The 14,901-nt window shown below is 43.8% G+C and overlaps 1 protein-coding gene across 2 annotated transcripts in view; it reads left to right on the top strand.

Moving 5' to 3' along the window:
- The first annotated feature begins 918 nt into the window (after positions 1–918).
- Positions 919–14,901, top strand: part of IFT38 (intraflagellar transport 38) — a 43,189-nt gene continuing 29,206 nt past the window's right edge. For both annotated transcript variants that reach the window (XM_007453489.1, XM_007453488.1), the window contains exons 1-6: positions 919–1,005; positions 3,345–3,456; positions 4,372–4,456; positions 6,670–6,849; positions 9,443–9,538; positions 11,718–11,801. In XM_007453489.1, the coding sequence (XP_007453551.1) occupies positions 984–1,005; positions 3,345–3,456; positions 4,372–4,456; positions 6,670–6,849; positions 9,443–9,538; positions 11,718–11,801 (579 nt within the window). In that variant the 5' untranslated portion in view covers positions 919–983. The remainder of the gene's footprint in view (positions 1,006–3,344; positions 3,457–4,371; positions 4,457–6,669; positions 6,850–9,442; positions 9,539–11,717; positions 11,802–14,901) is intronic.

The following is a 14,901-nucleotide window of genomic DNA, read 5'->3' as shown; positions in this document are numbered from 1 at the left end:
ATCTTTGTTCTAATGACCATATATATGTGGGTCTATTTCGGGAATCTCTTTGAGGTCCCGTGCCTTTATGTGTCTGTTACTTCGCCAAAACCAATGCAGGGGCGGAGGGCGTCCCACGGGTTGGTAGTCCCTCGTCTTCGCCTACCCTTCTGGGCTCAGCTCACTTCACCTCCCCAGCCCTTGCTGTCACCTATCCCCAACCGTGGCAGCCTAGTAGAGAGGACTGCCAAGTTAGATCACAGCTTATCTGGCCACATGTTGGTCGCGGTCCTCACCCCGGAGCCGCCCCCTCCCTCCACCAGGAGCAACGACAACTCCAGCTGCCAGAGTTCACGGTTGCCCGGACAACCGCCGGCGCGCGAAGACCCGGGCCAGTTTCCGGCCTGTTGTGAAGATCGAGACGGCTGCGCACACGCAGATGGCTGTCGGGCCTGCTCTCGCCGCCCCGCAGTCAGCCCCTGCCTGCGACTCGCAATGTGTGGCCTCAACTGCTTCACGCTGCAGGCGCTTCTTGCGGGTTTCGGACGCGGGCGCGGCCAGCCATTTTACACATGCCAGAGAGAAGTGTGCTGGGCACAGGACCCAGGCTGGAGACCCGGCTTCGTGATATTATGTACATTCTTTCTAGAGGAGTTTAGGAGGAAATGAGAAGTAGTACGTAGGGTGCCTCGCACAGCGTCAGGCACTTAGTAGGTCCTTAGGACGTGTCAGCCAGTGCCAAATGTCTGCAAACTGTGTAAAGTGGGTCCGGCCGCCAGGCGGGGCGGGACCCCACGCCCCCTCCTTCAGCGTCGCGGGACGCCCCCTGCCGGCTGCCCTTTCTCTGGTGCGCATGGAGCATGCGCACACAGCCCGGCCGTTTCGCCTCCAGTCCTGTTTGGCCCCGGCTGCGCGCCGTAGAGGGCTCCGTGCATTGCCATAGAAACCCATGAGCCCTGAGGGGCGAGCAGCGGAGACTCCGGGATCCTGAGGACCAGGGCGCCATGTCTTTCCGCGACCGCCGCAGTAAGGCACCCCTGACCCCTGTGACCTGCGGTCCTCCCGAGACTCGGGGTTCCGGCCCGCCGGGTCCCCTGTCTGAGCCCCCTCCCGGGCCTCTGCGGCTTGGGGGCGCCCCTGGCCCGCCGCCCCCCAGGCTGAGCTCCCCAGCCCTGTCTCATAGCCCTTTCTGCGATGATGGGAGGTTGTGTATGTGTATGCGGCTAGTGCGGCTGAGGAACCGAAGCCTTAATTTTATATAATTTTAATTGACTTATGGGTCTGTTCGCTACTGTATAGGAAAACGCAGACACCGTTTTTGAGTTGGGTTAGCTTAGAGCTCCGGGAAACGAACAACAACCGAGGAGTGGGCTGGTGAATAATAATTGAGGCTTCCGTTTTTTCGAGTTTTTATGATCTGCCAGGTAGTTAGTTACTGTCTTATGTGTGTTCATCGTTTCATTCACTCCTCTGAACAACTGTGCTCCTGTGTTTAAAGATGAGGAACTGGGCAGAGAGAGGTCAGGTTAGGGGACACAGGTGGTAAGAGCTGGCGCTGAAGTGTGAAATCAGGTTGTCTAACCTCCAAAGCTTGCATCTTGTCTAAAAGGGCTGGTGAGGAGAAGGGAACCCAAGTGCCTTTGCTAGGAGGGTGGGGAAGTGGAAGAATGGGGGAAAGAGAATTAGTTACTACTACTTTGGGGGACACCAGTTACACACCAAACATTTTACATTCAATATCTTATTTTAGTCCTCACTGTAACAGTAAGGTGGTTCGTATAGGTTTCTGGATGTAATACTTTGAGGCAGAGAGGTAAATTAGTTTGCTTTAGGTCACACAGCTAGAACTGGGTGGAAACGAGGATCAAAAGGTAGGACTGTGTGAAGGAGTCTCTTGCCTTTTATACGCTTTCATTTTCTGAATCTGAAGCAGTTCAGCCAACTGGCTCCACCTGCATAGGTGTAGCAGGTGATTGTCAATTTGGTGTGATCTGAGGGGCCTCTTTAAGGCCAATTTTCTAACAATTGCTGGTGCCTGAAATTTCCCCATTAAAGGTTACTCCTTTCAGTTGTGAATTGCTCTTTTTTCTATAATGGAAATATATAGGAAGAGGCATCACATTTTATTGATGCCTATTAGCACTATTGTGTGAATCTGTGCCCTCTGGGATTTGGAGGTTCTTGGTGACCTTATGTTGTAGAGACAAGTTTCTCCTTCCTCACAGTTGAGGGTGGCCAGCCTTCTGCTAGGGGACGTTGAATGGAGTTGTGTTGGGAAAAGTGTACAAGAAGGGGATTTCTGAGCATTTTGACCTTAAATGAATGCTGTACATTATGCAATTCATGGTAAGATTCTTATTCAGATTGTCTCCATTTTGACAGTAATACTGTAGAATTAACAGAACTGCACTGCTACTTAGCGGCAAGAAGTGTTTAGGGCTTACTGTGTGATGGGAAGACTGCTGCTTTATTTTTCGTTGCTCTATTTAAATATCCCCCAAAACAGCAACAGAGGCCCTTTGCTTCTCTTTCCTCTGCTTATGCCTTCTCTTCTGTTGTCTTGTGAAATCCAGACTAATCCCCAAGGCCCAAGTAGCTTATTTGTGAATGTCATTGGGACATCTTGAATATCCACCTTCAAGAAGAGTGAAGACAGACATTATTTAGCCAGAAGCACACTGAATACAGGTCTTAGCACATCGTGGGAACTAAAAAGATGTTTTATTTCCAAGTCTTGCTTAAAGCTTAGTGACTGCAGCATCTGGTATCAACACGTATTAGTATTACTGTTTTAGTCTGTCTCATAATACATCTAAATATTGCTCAATAGTTCAATCATTTTCTTGAAGATTTCTCTAAATACAATGCAACTAGTGTTTAAATTTTGTGTTATTAAGGTCCTATATGCTCAGTGGGAAAAAAAGTCAACTCAGAAATAACACAAAAAACACAGAAATAACACACAAAACTTCACCCTACCACCATCACTCTCCCCCCCAAAAAAACCCCACGGTTAACATTTAAACCGTGACCAGGTAATTCTCATTTTGAGTGGTAAAGAGAAAGATATCCAAGAGATAAATGAGGTATCCAAGAGAGAAATTAAATTCACAGCCAATCCCTAAACCCCATTTCAATGTATAGTTTCCTCTTCTCCCATTGAATTTAAATACATGTTTTTCAGGAAGCAGATTAGGTATTTTAACTTTTATCTGTTTTTTTCTTTCCCTCTTAGAGAGTTGATAAATAGTCCATAAAAGTGTCAGTAGGTTGGGAGTAAGAAGAGAAAGCAAAGAAAGTGTCTGCGTTCATAAGTCGTTGCTGTTTGACGAGGAACTGACTACATTGTGTTTTACCTTGGACAGACTTTACAGAGATGATGAGAGCCTTGGGATACCCTCGACATATTTCTATGGAAAATTTCCGCACACCAAATTTTGGACTTGTATCTGAAGTGCTTCTCTGGCTTGTGAAAAGGTTAGAACTGCACTTTACTGAGGTCTAAGAATGAATATGAGATGTTATTTGTTAGCTACCTAGAAACAGCATGCTTTTGTGAAGCAAAAGGAAAAGTTCAGTAAAATTTGACAGACTTGGTTGTAACCTGTTAAAAATCAGTTGAGTTTAAAGAATGCTGTGGGAGAAGGGAGTGTACCAGGCAGCGGTGAAAGGAGAATGTTTCTCAGTAGGAAGCCGACACAGGGGTGCTCGTCTGCATTCTTCTTCATCCCCTCACCTTCATCAGGGAGTGACAGGACCTCCTCACACATTCTGCTGAGTACCTGGCTTGGAAATAATTTAGATTTCATTTTGTGTGAAAAATCTAATATGATTCAGGGTTGGCAAACTTTTTTGCTAAGGAGATAGTCAATATTTTAGGCATTGCAAGCTACATAAGATCTCTGTCATGTATTCTTCCTTGTGTTTTTTATAACCTTTGAAAAATGTAAAAACCCTTTTTAGTTTGTGGGCTGTTCAGGAAGAGGCCAAGGGCTGCCATCTGCTGACCCCGGTGTGTCATCAGTTACTCGAAGAAAGGAACTCCACTGGGTCAAGGGCAGGCAGCCAGAGTAATAGTTCTGATTATTTTAATGAAACTTTACAGTCTGAGATAGATTTAATTTTGTAAGCTGAGCCCCGAATTTGATTTTTGAAATTTGTTAAACCTATTTTTAGGTGAAGATTTGTTCTCTTGAATGTTTGGTATTTTGTGTTGCTTCTGAAGCCTTTCTTACTCTTACTGCCTTAGCTGGGGACTCAGCTTCCTGTTACAGATCCACTGTCCTCTCAGTTGCTTTACCTTCTCCTTTGTGAACTTTATACTTAATTACCTTGTGTTTTCTCTCCCTCTCTCTCTCTCTCTCTCTCTCTCTCTCTCTCTCTCTGCAATAGGTATGAACCTCAGACTGACATCCCTTCTGATGTTGAGACTGAACAAGACCGAGTTTTCTTCATTAAGACAATTGCCCAGTTCATGGTTGGTTCACAGTTTTTTGATGGAGTTGTAAAATTAAATACATTAGAAGGAGATGAAGCCTAGTTAGAGCTGCTTTCAGATTTCTTTTTTAAAAGTATTTTTTCCTTCTCTTTTTAAAAAAATTAATTAATTTTTAAAAAATTAATTAATTTTATTTTTGGCTGCGTTGGGTCTTTGTTGCTGTGCAGGCTTTCTCTAGTTGTGGCAAGCGGGGGCTACTGTTTGTTGCAGTGCACAGGCTTCTCATCGCTGTAGCTTCTCTTGTTGCGGAACACAGGCTCTAGGCGTGCGGGCTTCAGTAGTTGTGGCACATGGGCTCAGTAGTTGTGGCTTGCGGGCTCTAGGGCGCAGGCTCAGTAGTTGTGGTACATGGGCTTAGTTGCTCTGTGGCATGTGGGATCTTCCCGGACCAGGGATCAAACCCACGTCGCCTGCATTGGCGGACGGATTCTTAACCACTGGGCCACCAGGGAAGTTCCAGATTTCTAAACACACTCCATTACCAGATTTCTGTGGAGCCATTTTACCAACAAAGTTTTCTGGGTTTTTTGTTTTTAATTTATTATTTGTTAAGAAATTTAGAGGCCCATGCCCCAGCGGCCATTGGTCCCTACAGTCCCTACAGTCAGGCTGTGTTAGTTGGCAGGACCATTTACGTTTCAGTACAGCTAGGCATGGACCCTGCAAATGGACAGCTTGTGCCAGGAGGGGTGGCAGAAGAGTCTAAACAGGCTCTTACAAACATGGGTGAAATTCTGAAAGCAGTAGGCTGTGAGTTCACGAATGTGATAAATACAACTGCTGGCTGACATACTGTCAATGACATCTACAGGCAATATTTCCAGAGTAGTTTTCCTGTGAGAGCTGCTTACCAGGTTGCTGCTTTGCCCAAAGGAGGCCATGTTGAAATTGAAGCAATAGCCGTTCCAGGACATCTTGTGACAGCATCACTTTAAGTGGGCCCAGGGTTATTTAGTCTGGAATTTTAAAAATGTTTTTAAATTAACATCTTAATTTTTACAGTCTTTGTTGCAAAGTGTAAGGATGACTGAAATATCTGAAGTTATTATGGAAATGCCATATAATAAGGGGAATTGAACATAAATTGAAGATTAATGATGAATCTAGTTATTGATGTTACAAATTATGCTTACATAACACTCGTATTACTGGACGTGGGAAAAGAGACATGCATTACATAGTTACTCAGATAAATAAAAGTAAAGGAAAGTAACATACAGGAAAGATGAGTTACTATTCCTGAGAATAATAAAGAGCACACCTAATTAAACGCGATTAATTTAATCATCTGAAATATTTATTTTTCATGTCAGATATATGATCCTGCTTTTACTTGAGTAAAATTAAAGTATTTAAGTATTCAAACCTAGTAGAGCTAAAGGAGAAGAAACTGGACCAAAATTTTATATAGATAATATTTTTCTAATGGAAATTAAATAGCATGCAGATTTTCAAAAAGAATTTTATTTACTTATTTTTGAATAGGTAATATATTTTATGGTTCAAAAATTTTTTTAAATCATGAAACAATATAGAGTAAAATGACTTTCTATTCTGTGCCATCAGCTCAGTTCCATTCCCAGTGATCACTGTTCTTAATATCTTTCAGAGTTTCTTTAGGCATAATTAAGCAAATAGACTGTATATTCCTTTTCCTTCCTCTTACACAAATGGTGGCATACTGCACATCACCATTTAGAATCTTGTCTTCTTGTAACAGTACATTTTGGAGAACTTTTCAAATACACATAGTTTCTTTATCCTCTCTTACACCTGAGTAGTATTGCTTGCAAGTTTATACCATAACTTATGTAATTTATACAGGTAGGCATTTAGGTTGTTGGTAACTTTTGTTCTTAGAAGCAATGCTGTAACAAATAACCTACACACATCATTTTGTTTGTGAATATGTATATCCCTAGCATAAGTTCTTAGGATTGGAATTGCTGGGCCAAAAGACACATGCATTTGTAATTAATTTTGTTGTCATTTACCAAATTGCTCTCCATCAAGATTGTTATCAGTCAACATACCCACTTGCAATATATGAGCAACTTGAAAGTTTGATTCTTAAAATGCTTTGGTTATATCCCTGTTGTTGGCAGTGACATTTTCAAATGACCTACATGGAATTTGGTTTAGATTTCGTGTGGAATGGGTCTTAAACTTTTTTTTTTTTAATCTGAAAATAGGCCACTAAGGCACATATAAAACTCAATACTAAGAAGCTTTATCAAGCAGATGGGTATGCAGTGAAAGAACTATTGAAGATCACCTCTGTCCTTTATAATGCTATGAAGACCAAAGGTATGGAGGACTCTAAAATAGGAGAGGAAGATATCAGCAAATTCAAGTTTGACCTTAGCTCAAAGGTAAGGACAATGCAAGGCTTGTAGTGAGGGATGGAATGTTTATTTCTTAAACACTGAAATGGGCTATATCAATACAGCATCACTTCTTTCCTTACTCCTTGACTGAGGGCCATTTGTTAGTTTTGTGCTCATCAGCATTTGCATCAAAGCAGAAGGGACAATAAATTCAACTTTTTATTGAAAGCCTGCTGCTATTTGCCAGGCACTCTTCAAGCACTGGGGATACAGGCGTGAACAACAAGGACAGGAATCCTCTGTTCCCGCGGCTCAGTTGGGGGAGCCAGACTGTAAACAGGAGTGACAGGTCAGATGGGCTGCATGTGTGGAGGATAGTAAAGCAGGGAAGGGGCTGGGGTTCCGGGGGAGGTGTCTTAAATAGAGGGCTAGGACAGCCTCAGGGATTGGGTGACGGTTTCAGCAGAGATCTGAAGGAGGGAAGGAGCAAACCATTCAGTGGAAAGGTGTGCTGTGTGTGTTTGAGGAAACACAAGGGGGCCATGTGATGAGAGCTGGGAGGGGAGGCAGCCTCAGGCCTGTCGTCCCTGGAAAGCCACTGTCAAGACTTTGAGGTGGAAAATCGTTGAGTTTTGAACAAAGAAGTACATAATTTGAAACTTCATATTAAAAGGATCACTCTGGCTGCTGGATTGAGTCAGACTGAAGGGGGAAAAAAGGTGGAAGCCCAGAGACCTGTTAGAAAGCAGGAGGTGACAGCGCCTTTGAGCAGAGTGGCCGTCAGGTGCTCAGCTGAGCTTGGGGAGAGAGTGAGCTGCCAGGCGTCGGAGGACTCTATTAAAGCAACAAGCCAAACATGAAAGCTGTGTCTTTAATCACTAACTGCAGTGGTATAAGCAAGGGGCTAAAGCCAGAGGAAGTGTCAACTCCCTGTTTCATAAGACTGCTTTGGCAGTTTTAATGCCCCCTGAGGTGTGGGAGAAGGTGTTTGCCCCACCTTCCCCAATAAGGAAGCCTCAGCAGAGGCACTGAAGAGGACCTGGACCCAAGGCCTCAGATAAAGAGACCTAGGAATGCAGGTCTTTATGAGAACATGACTGGCCAGAGGGCCTGGTTCCTTGACTGCAACTCTCTTCAGAGACTGCAGGGCACTGGTGTTCGAGCACAGCTTTCCCCAGGAGGCCTGCCAGGTAAAGCCTCCGGGATTGCCTGTGGTCAGGCCTGAAAAACCATACACAGGAGCCAGATCCTCACTGGGAGGAAGTGGTCAGAGGTTAGAGCATATTTTGAAGGTAGGTCTTATGGATTGGGTGTAGGTTGGAAGAAAGCAGACAGAACAAGGAAGGTCCTGTAGCAGCTCTGTCTGGTAGCACTTTCCGTGCTGGTGGATGTGTTCTGTGTCTCTGCCACGCGATACGGTAGTCGCTAGCCACGTGTTGCCAGCATAACCAAGGAACTTAGTTTTAAGTTTTATTAAATTTTGAATGGTTTAACATTGAAAATGGCCACATGTGACTAGTGGGCACGACATTAGATATCATGGCTCTAAAGTTTTGGGTGTGAGTTCCTGCAAGGACAAAGTTGCCGTCTACTGAAGTGGAGAAGAGTTTGGAAGGAGCAGGTCTGGCAGGAAAGATGAGTTTGGTTTGGGACATGTTATGTTTGCGACGTCCACGAGGTGTCCAAGTGGAGATGTCAAGCCTCAGCTCACGGCTTTAATCTTGGTATCAGAGCTGAGAGCTTGCGGGGAGTGTGTGTGGAAGGGAGGTCCGGGGTGGGGGGTGGTGTGCGGCTGGACTCTGCTGAACTTCAGTGCTGAGAAGTGGGGCGGATGAGAGGACTCCCAGAGAGAGAGCTGGGAACTCGCTGCTGGTGAGGAAGCAGCTATTTGAGAGGTGTCCTGAGGATTGAGGAAATGGGAAGGAAGTCAGCTGTGAACGAAGAGCGGGAGTTGTCAGTGGTTTGAAAATGAAAGAGGGTGGGAATTCATTGTTTTGGGGAGAGGGAGAGGGAGCTGAGCTGGGAAATGTTTGGGCTGTTTGGAAGTTTAGCGTATTCATGGAAGAGGGTGTGATGTGTAGATCCTAAGAAAGAAGCTGTGTCCAGGGCCAGATCATCGTCATCTTCACAGCAGTGCCTTGTGGGAGCTTGTAAGGCCTTCATGCCTGTGAGCTCATTTGAGCTCACAGCAGCCAGTGAAGTGCAGCCTGAAGGCAGAGAATGAGGGGACAGGGAGGGTTAAACATAGGGCATCAGGGTTCTGCGGTAGGCATGTGTCCCTCAGGTTGCCCCTCCTTTGCTCATCCCACCACTGCCAGGATCCCTTATTATAGGAAGCGTGTCAACGTTCACAACCCCCACACCTCCTTGTTGCAGAGTACATTTGACCTGACATTTGGGTTTTTCAGGTGGCCTGGAATTGGGCTAATTTGTACTTAGATCAGTGTTTCCTAAACTGATGTTTTGGGAACTCTCTTCTCCAGGATATAAATACGTGTCTTGTGGAAAATGTGTTCTATAGTCAAGTAAGTCAAGTATCCTGACTAGAGGTGGGAACCGATATGAACAGATTGATTCTTTCTGAATGCCTAATAAAAACCTGTCACTGAAGTTTCTGTTTTTGATATTTTCCTTCCAGATTGCAGATTTGAAAGCAGCCAGGCAGCTTGCTTCTGAAATCACTTCCAAGGGAGCATCTCTGTATGACTTGCTGGGCAAGGAGGTGGAGCTGAGGGTAAGCAGTGTTCAGATAACTCAGTTACCTCCTTAGCTAAGCAGATTTCCAAGGTTTCTTTTCCAATTCTGTTTTTCCCTGTTCTTTTGATTTCATTAAACGGTACCTGATATTAAATGAGCTACTGTGTGGGAAAGTAATATACATATGGTGTTTGCTGCTGTTCGTGCTTCTGGTGGGCTCTGGTCTGTTCCTAATACCTTTGACATCTAGTTCAGGAATGGCAAATATGTGCCTGTTGCTGAAACTTTCCTCCTTGTGCCCGTGGCAGACTTTATTAATCATGATGCTTTCCCCCGGTACACTCAGCCTTGGCATTCTTCCCAACAAAATGCTCTTCTGAGCCTGTGGTTCCCAAATCTTGTTGCCCAGTGGAATCACCTGGGGATCTTTACAAACTACTGATGTCTGGCTTCCATGCTGATGTCATTGGTATGAAATGTGACTTGGGCACTGGGAGTTTTAAGTCTCCTGGGTGGTTCTAACGTACAGCAGAGTTTGGGAACCAGTCATTAATCTAGGTAGTCACTACCAATCATTTGAAGTTGATGTTAAAGTTGAAACTTATTTGCAGTCCTTATTCTAGCCCATGCCAGTCAAGGAGGATGCTCTATCCACTGTGTTTAAGGAGCTGTTGAAGAGTGGGTTCGTAAAACACCCTTGGAGCTCCTATAGAGCTTTTTAAATCACCCGGCATCCAGGTCATCCCCCATACCAGTGGGTCAAAATGTTTGGGGGTGAGAGCCAGATTTTTAAATATCTCCAGGTGATTCCAACGAGCAGCAGAGTTTTGGACCTACTGGTTGGAGAAGAAATGGAGTGCTGTTTAATTCTTACCTGTGAGGATTTATGGCATTTGAAGCATACATGCTCATATCTAATGTTTTTGAAGTAAATGCACTTAGTTCATTCCATTCCCATCAGGTGTATCATCCATGACTTCTCTCTCACTGCCTTGCCTGTGTTCTGGCATTGCTGCTACAGTGTAATGGAATTTTTCATTTCTGCCCTAGGAACAGAATGGAAGTGGGGGACTTGGTGCTAGCTCACCATCCCTGCTCTTGATATATTGCCACCTGGTGAAGTGTAGTTGGCAGAACAAACCTGACATAATGTCTGACAGCTAATTTAGATAAGCAGTGAGGCAGCTCCCGGCTTTCCATGTTTTCTGTTTATAGTGCAATAGTGCACACGTCTACACGTGTTCCTCACAGTCCCAAAGACAGGAGCTGGTCACTTGCTATTTGCCAGCAGAGCCCTGGCTTCATTGTGAGGCTCACCAGGATTCCCCTGGGGGCTCTTTTAGTACTGTCCTGTAATGAATTGATGGAGCAATCAGAGGCCAAACTGTTGCCATTGGAAGCCAAGAGACCCTGAATGTAGGACTTCTCAAATTCTGTGTACAGTCATGATCTGAGGAAGATCCCCTATCCAATATATGTTTTTCATACACTCAACAAAATATTCATTGAGGACCAACACCAACCACAGGCAAGGAAGGCACTGTGCTCTGTGTCCTTGAGTAAGTCACGGTCCCTGCCCTCAATAGTTTTCCACTGTGGGGGAGGTAATGTACACTGTGGAATAAAGGAAGCACAAGACAGGATTTGATAAAGTGTTCCAGGAACCCCATAACTGCATCCGCAATGAAGTCCCATGTCTCGGAAATTTCTAATACTGATATGATAGGCACAGGTGCCTTCCTTGATGGTTAGTGGTTAGTGCTAGGGGCAGGGCCGAGCTGATTCTTCTCATTGGTTACAGTTGTCAGTAATGGGCAACTTAGAGGGACGTGATCACAAAGAAGATTGTACAGGCTGGCAGGGGGTTCAGACAGCAAGTTGAGCTGCACTTGGTTTGGGGTCACCTGAATGGAATGCAAGTAAAAGAAGCAAATTTTGGAGAAAAGATTCTGGATGGTGAGTTCAGGTTCCTATGGTGTTAGGGTACAGGGGGCCTGTGGCTGGAGAGGGGGACCTTGAGCACTGGAGAGAGTCCAGGCTGGCCGGAGGATTACAGAAGACACTTGGAAGACGTGATGGTGGGAGTGCTTTTGCATCAGAGACCCACACAGTAATGAAGCTTTTGAGAACCAGTCCATAAGCCATATCTAGACAGGGGAATTGGTCTTGAGAATTCGTCTTCTGAAAAAATAATTTCGCTTCATTGTTTCCAATAGGAACTGAGAACAGAAGCAATTGCCAGACCTCTGGAAATAAATGAGACTGAAAAAGTGATGAGAATTGCAATAAAAGATATTTTGGTAAGATTACTTCGCTTTTATTTAATGTTTTTGTGCCTGGGACTGGAAAATAGTTCCTGGCTCTACAGGACAGAACAAGCCAGGCCTCATAACAAAGAAGGGACAGGTTAGTGGGGAGGTGAAAAATTTAGAGCACATTCTAGAATAGTTGGTGACTTACTGTTATTTTTCCCCTCATTACAAATATGAACAATTTCTCCTGTTGCTAAAATTTTGCCAGTTTTATTAATTTAATAATTCTCTTACATTCTGCAGTAATTTTAGTAAATACTTTATGGACTCTTCATACTTGATTTAACCAGTTCCTCACTGCTGGGCACTTAAATGATTTCCAGGTTTTCTTAACTTTAAACAGCACTGTATAAATAGAATGATCATCATCCTTTACTACTTACCCATGATCAGTTGTTATTTACTTATCTCACCTATATCATTCATTTGGAAAGCAGAAAGTGAGGGGGACTCAGACTACTTGGGTTTGAATCCCTCTGTGTGATTTTAGGCAAGTTACTTAATTTCTTTGTGCCTCACTTTCCGCATCTATAAAATGGGAGGAATGGCAATGGCCACCACATAGGGTCCTTGTGAGCATTCATTATGATAGTGCGTGGCACATAGTAGGTGTTCAGTCATTATTAGAGGTTCATTTTATTCAGTAGACACAGACAGGGGGGCCTTACATAATTAAGAATAGTTATAAAACAAGAATTTGCTGTGAGTTGTACAAAACTCGAAGATTGGTTTTTATAGTACTCTTATCATAAAATAGTAATACTCCCTGCGCAGCCCAGCACAGAGAGTCAGAACCTCAGCAGGGTGAGACGTGCAGGGTAGCTGAGATGGGATATGGTTACATACAGGCAGGTTGATCAAATAAGTAAATATATTAAAGATAATGGAAGCCAAGGTTCTCACTGTTGGAGAATGGAGTTACAGATATGAAAAGGGAGAAAATTAGATTGAACCCTGAAATAGGAGGTGTTGGTTAAATGCGTGCATTTCAATATGTAGATAGATATAGGAATAAATTTTGTTGTGTGTATGTACGTGTAGCATATCTATGTAGTATATTTATGTACATACACATGCACACCCACATACACATTCATACACTCCTTAGCTCTGAGCATACCTAGCACCCAGATCTTGGCTTCTAAATGCCATTCTCCACTAAAATGAAGCAGAGCTCTTCAGGAGAGATGGCTGATTCCAAAGCTAGGACAAGAAAGTACAAGATCTTCTTGTGCCAGAAAGCAAGGAAGTGCTCAAAGAGTGTCAGAAGGACACAGAAGCCAGCTTCCCCTGGCCACACCAGGGACAGGATAAGCATCAAAATGAATGAATTGTAGTAATGGATTATAGACCATTGAATGAAATGGGAGATCTTGAGTTCTCACTGATAAATGAATACATTGAAAACTGATGAAGAGCAGGTTTTTCACATAGTTTCAAAGTAGCTCCCTACAAAATACTTATTAATTACAGAGAGGAAAAGAGTAACGTCATAGGAGAAGCCTGACAGACACCCTCTTAATCCAGTGATCAAAGGAATATCACCAGTGATGGAGCAAACCAGAATTATGTCTGCCTGATGGGATGCAGGGTTCAGTGATATCTGTGCTATTCCTGCTAGGGGTGTGTAATCTGAAGCTAATCAGACAAAGGCAAATTGAGGGGCATTCTGTAAATTCCCTGGCCCCTACTCTTCAACAGTGAAAAGTTCATGTTCCTGTCATGAACATCCAGGAGAGGTTGAGGAGCCATTCCAGACTGAAGGAGGCTAAGGAGACCTGATGACTGAATGCCAGGGGTCACTCCCATCTGCTGTTAAGAACTTCATGGGGACAGTGAGTCTGAGGGTTGGGTGGGGGTGGTGCGTCAAGAGTTCATTTCTTGTCTTGATGATTGTGTTGTGGTTATTTAGGAGAAAGGCCTTATTTGCAGGAAATACACATTAAAATATTTAGAAGTGATGGAGCATCAGGTCAGCAGCTCATTCTCACCTAGGTTAGGAAAAAATGTTTTGTATTGTACTTCAGCTGTTTGTAAGTTCCTGATTGTTTCTAAATTAAAAAAAAACGAAAACTAATGATAATACTTGTGTGCTTGTCAGTGTTCTGGCTGAATCAGGTTAGCATGGCATGAATGTGCCTTTAGCACTAAGTCAGTATTAAAAATGGAACAACCAAATGAGGGCACAGTTCATTTCTTGGTGAACACCTCTTAAGATATCTTTTCGTTGCTGGAAAATATACATGATATTTGATAATTCTAAAAAAAAAAAGCGAAACAACAACATGGATACTTAAAAGGCGTTATGAAATATGGGCCATTTATTTCAGAAAGCTAGAGAAAAATTTTTTGTGTTTATTACATTTGTCTTTTTTGAGGAACAGAACCTTTTTAAAAATGTTTATTTTTGAGGTCAGATAGATTCACTAGGTTTTAATCTGACTTTGATTCAGAGAAATAGTTGCCATCAACCTGAGTTGTCTGTTCAGAAAGGAGACCCACCTTGTCTTCCTCTGAGAGTGAACTCACATCTCTGCTGTGGTTTTTAAAGTACTTGCAGCAAATCAGTGGTTAGTGATATGATTAATCTTCATGAAAGCATCTTCGAAATGCTTAGTGTACTTAGACAAAAAAAATTAAGCCATAAAGTGTTCGTAAAAGTGATTGCTTCCAAATATGCACTGTCTCTGAGAGTCGTGGAGCGTGTTTGGGCTCCTTAGCTGATTTCTTTGTGGACCGCATAGTGTTTCAGAGGCCTGCAGGTAAACAGTCAGTAAACCTTCATGGGGCTAATACGTGTAAAGTCCTGGAGGGGAGGACCCCACCTTGGCCATCTGGAACTTAACAGCAGAGTTGGATAGTCCCAGCCTGGGGGCGCGGGGAGCAGTTCTACACTTGGCTGGTTGCATTGCAGATGTCATTCCTAGGACAGCAGATTGCAGCTCTGAGCCACAGGCCTTGACCTGGCCCACTTCCCAGACAACACGAGTGTGAAGACAGTGCATTTACTCAGACTAGCCCTGCCTCAGATGAACTTGCTCTTATGGGAGGATGGGGAGGCCTGTGGTTTTCGCCAGAGATCTCTTTC

Source organism: Lipotes vexillifer, unplaced genomic scaffold (assembly GCF_000442215.2).
Source record: "Lipotes vexillifer unplaced genomic scaffold, Lipotes_vexillifer_v1.1 scaffold914, whole genome shotgun sequence".
NCBI lineage: Eukaryota > Metazoa > Chordata > Mammalia > Artiodactyla > Lipotidae > Lipotes > Lipotes vexillifer.
The sequence above is the reverse complement of the archived record's forward strand: the minus strand, read 5'-3'. Positions and strand labels throughout refer to the sequence as shown.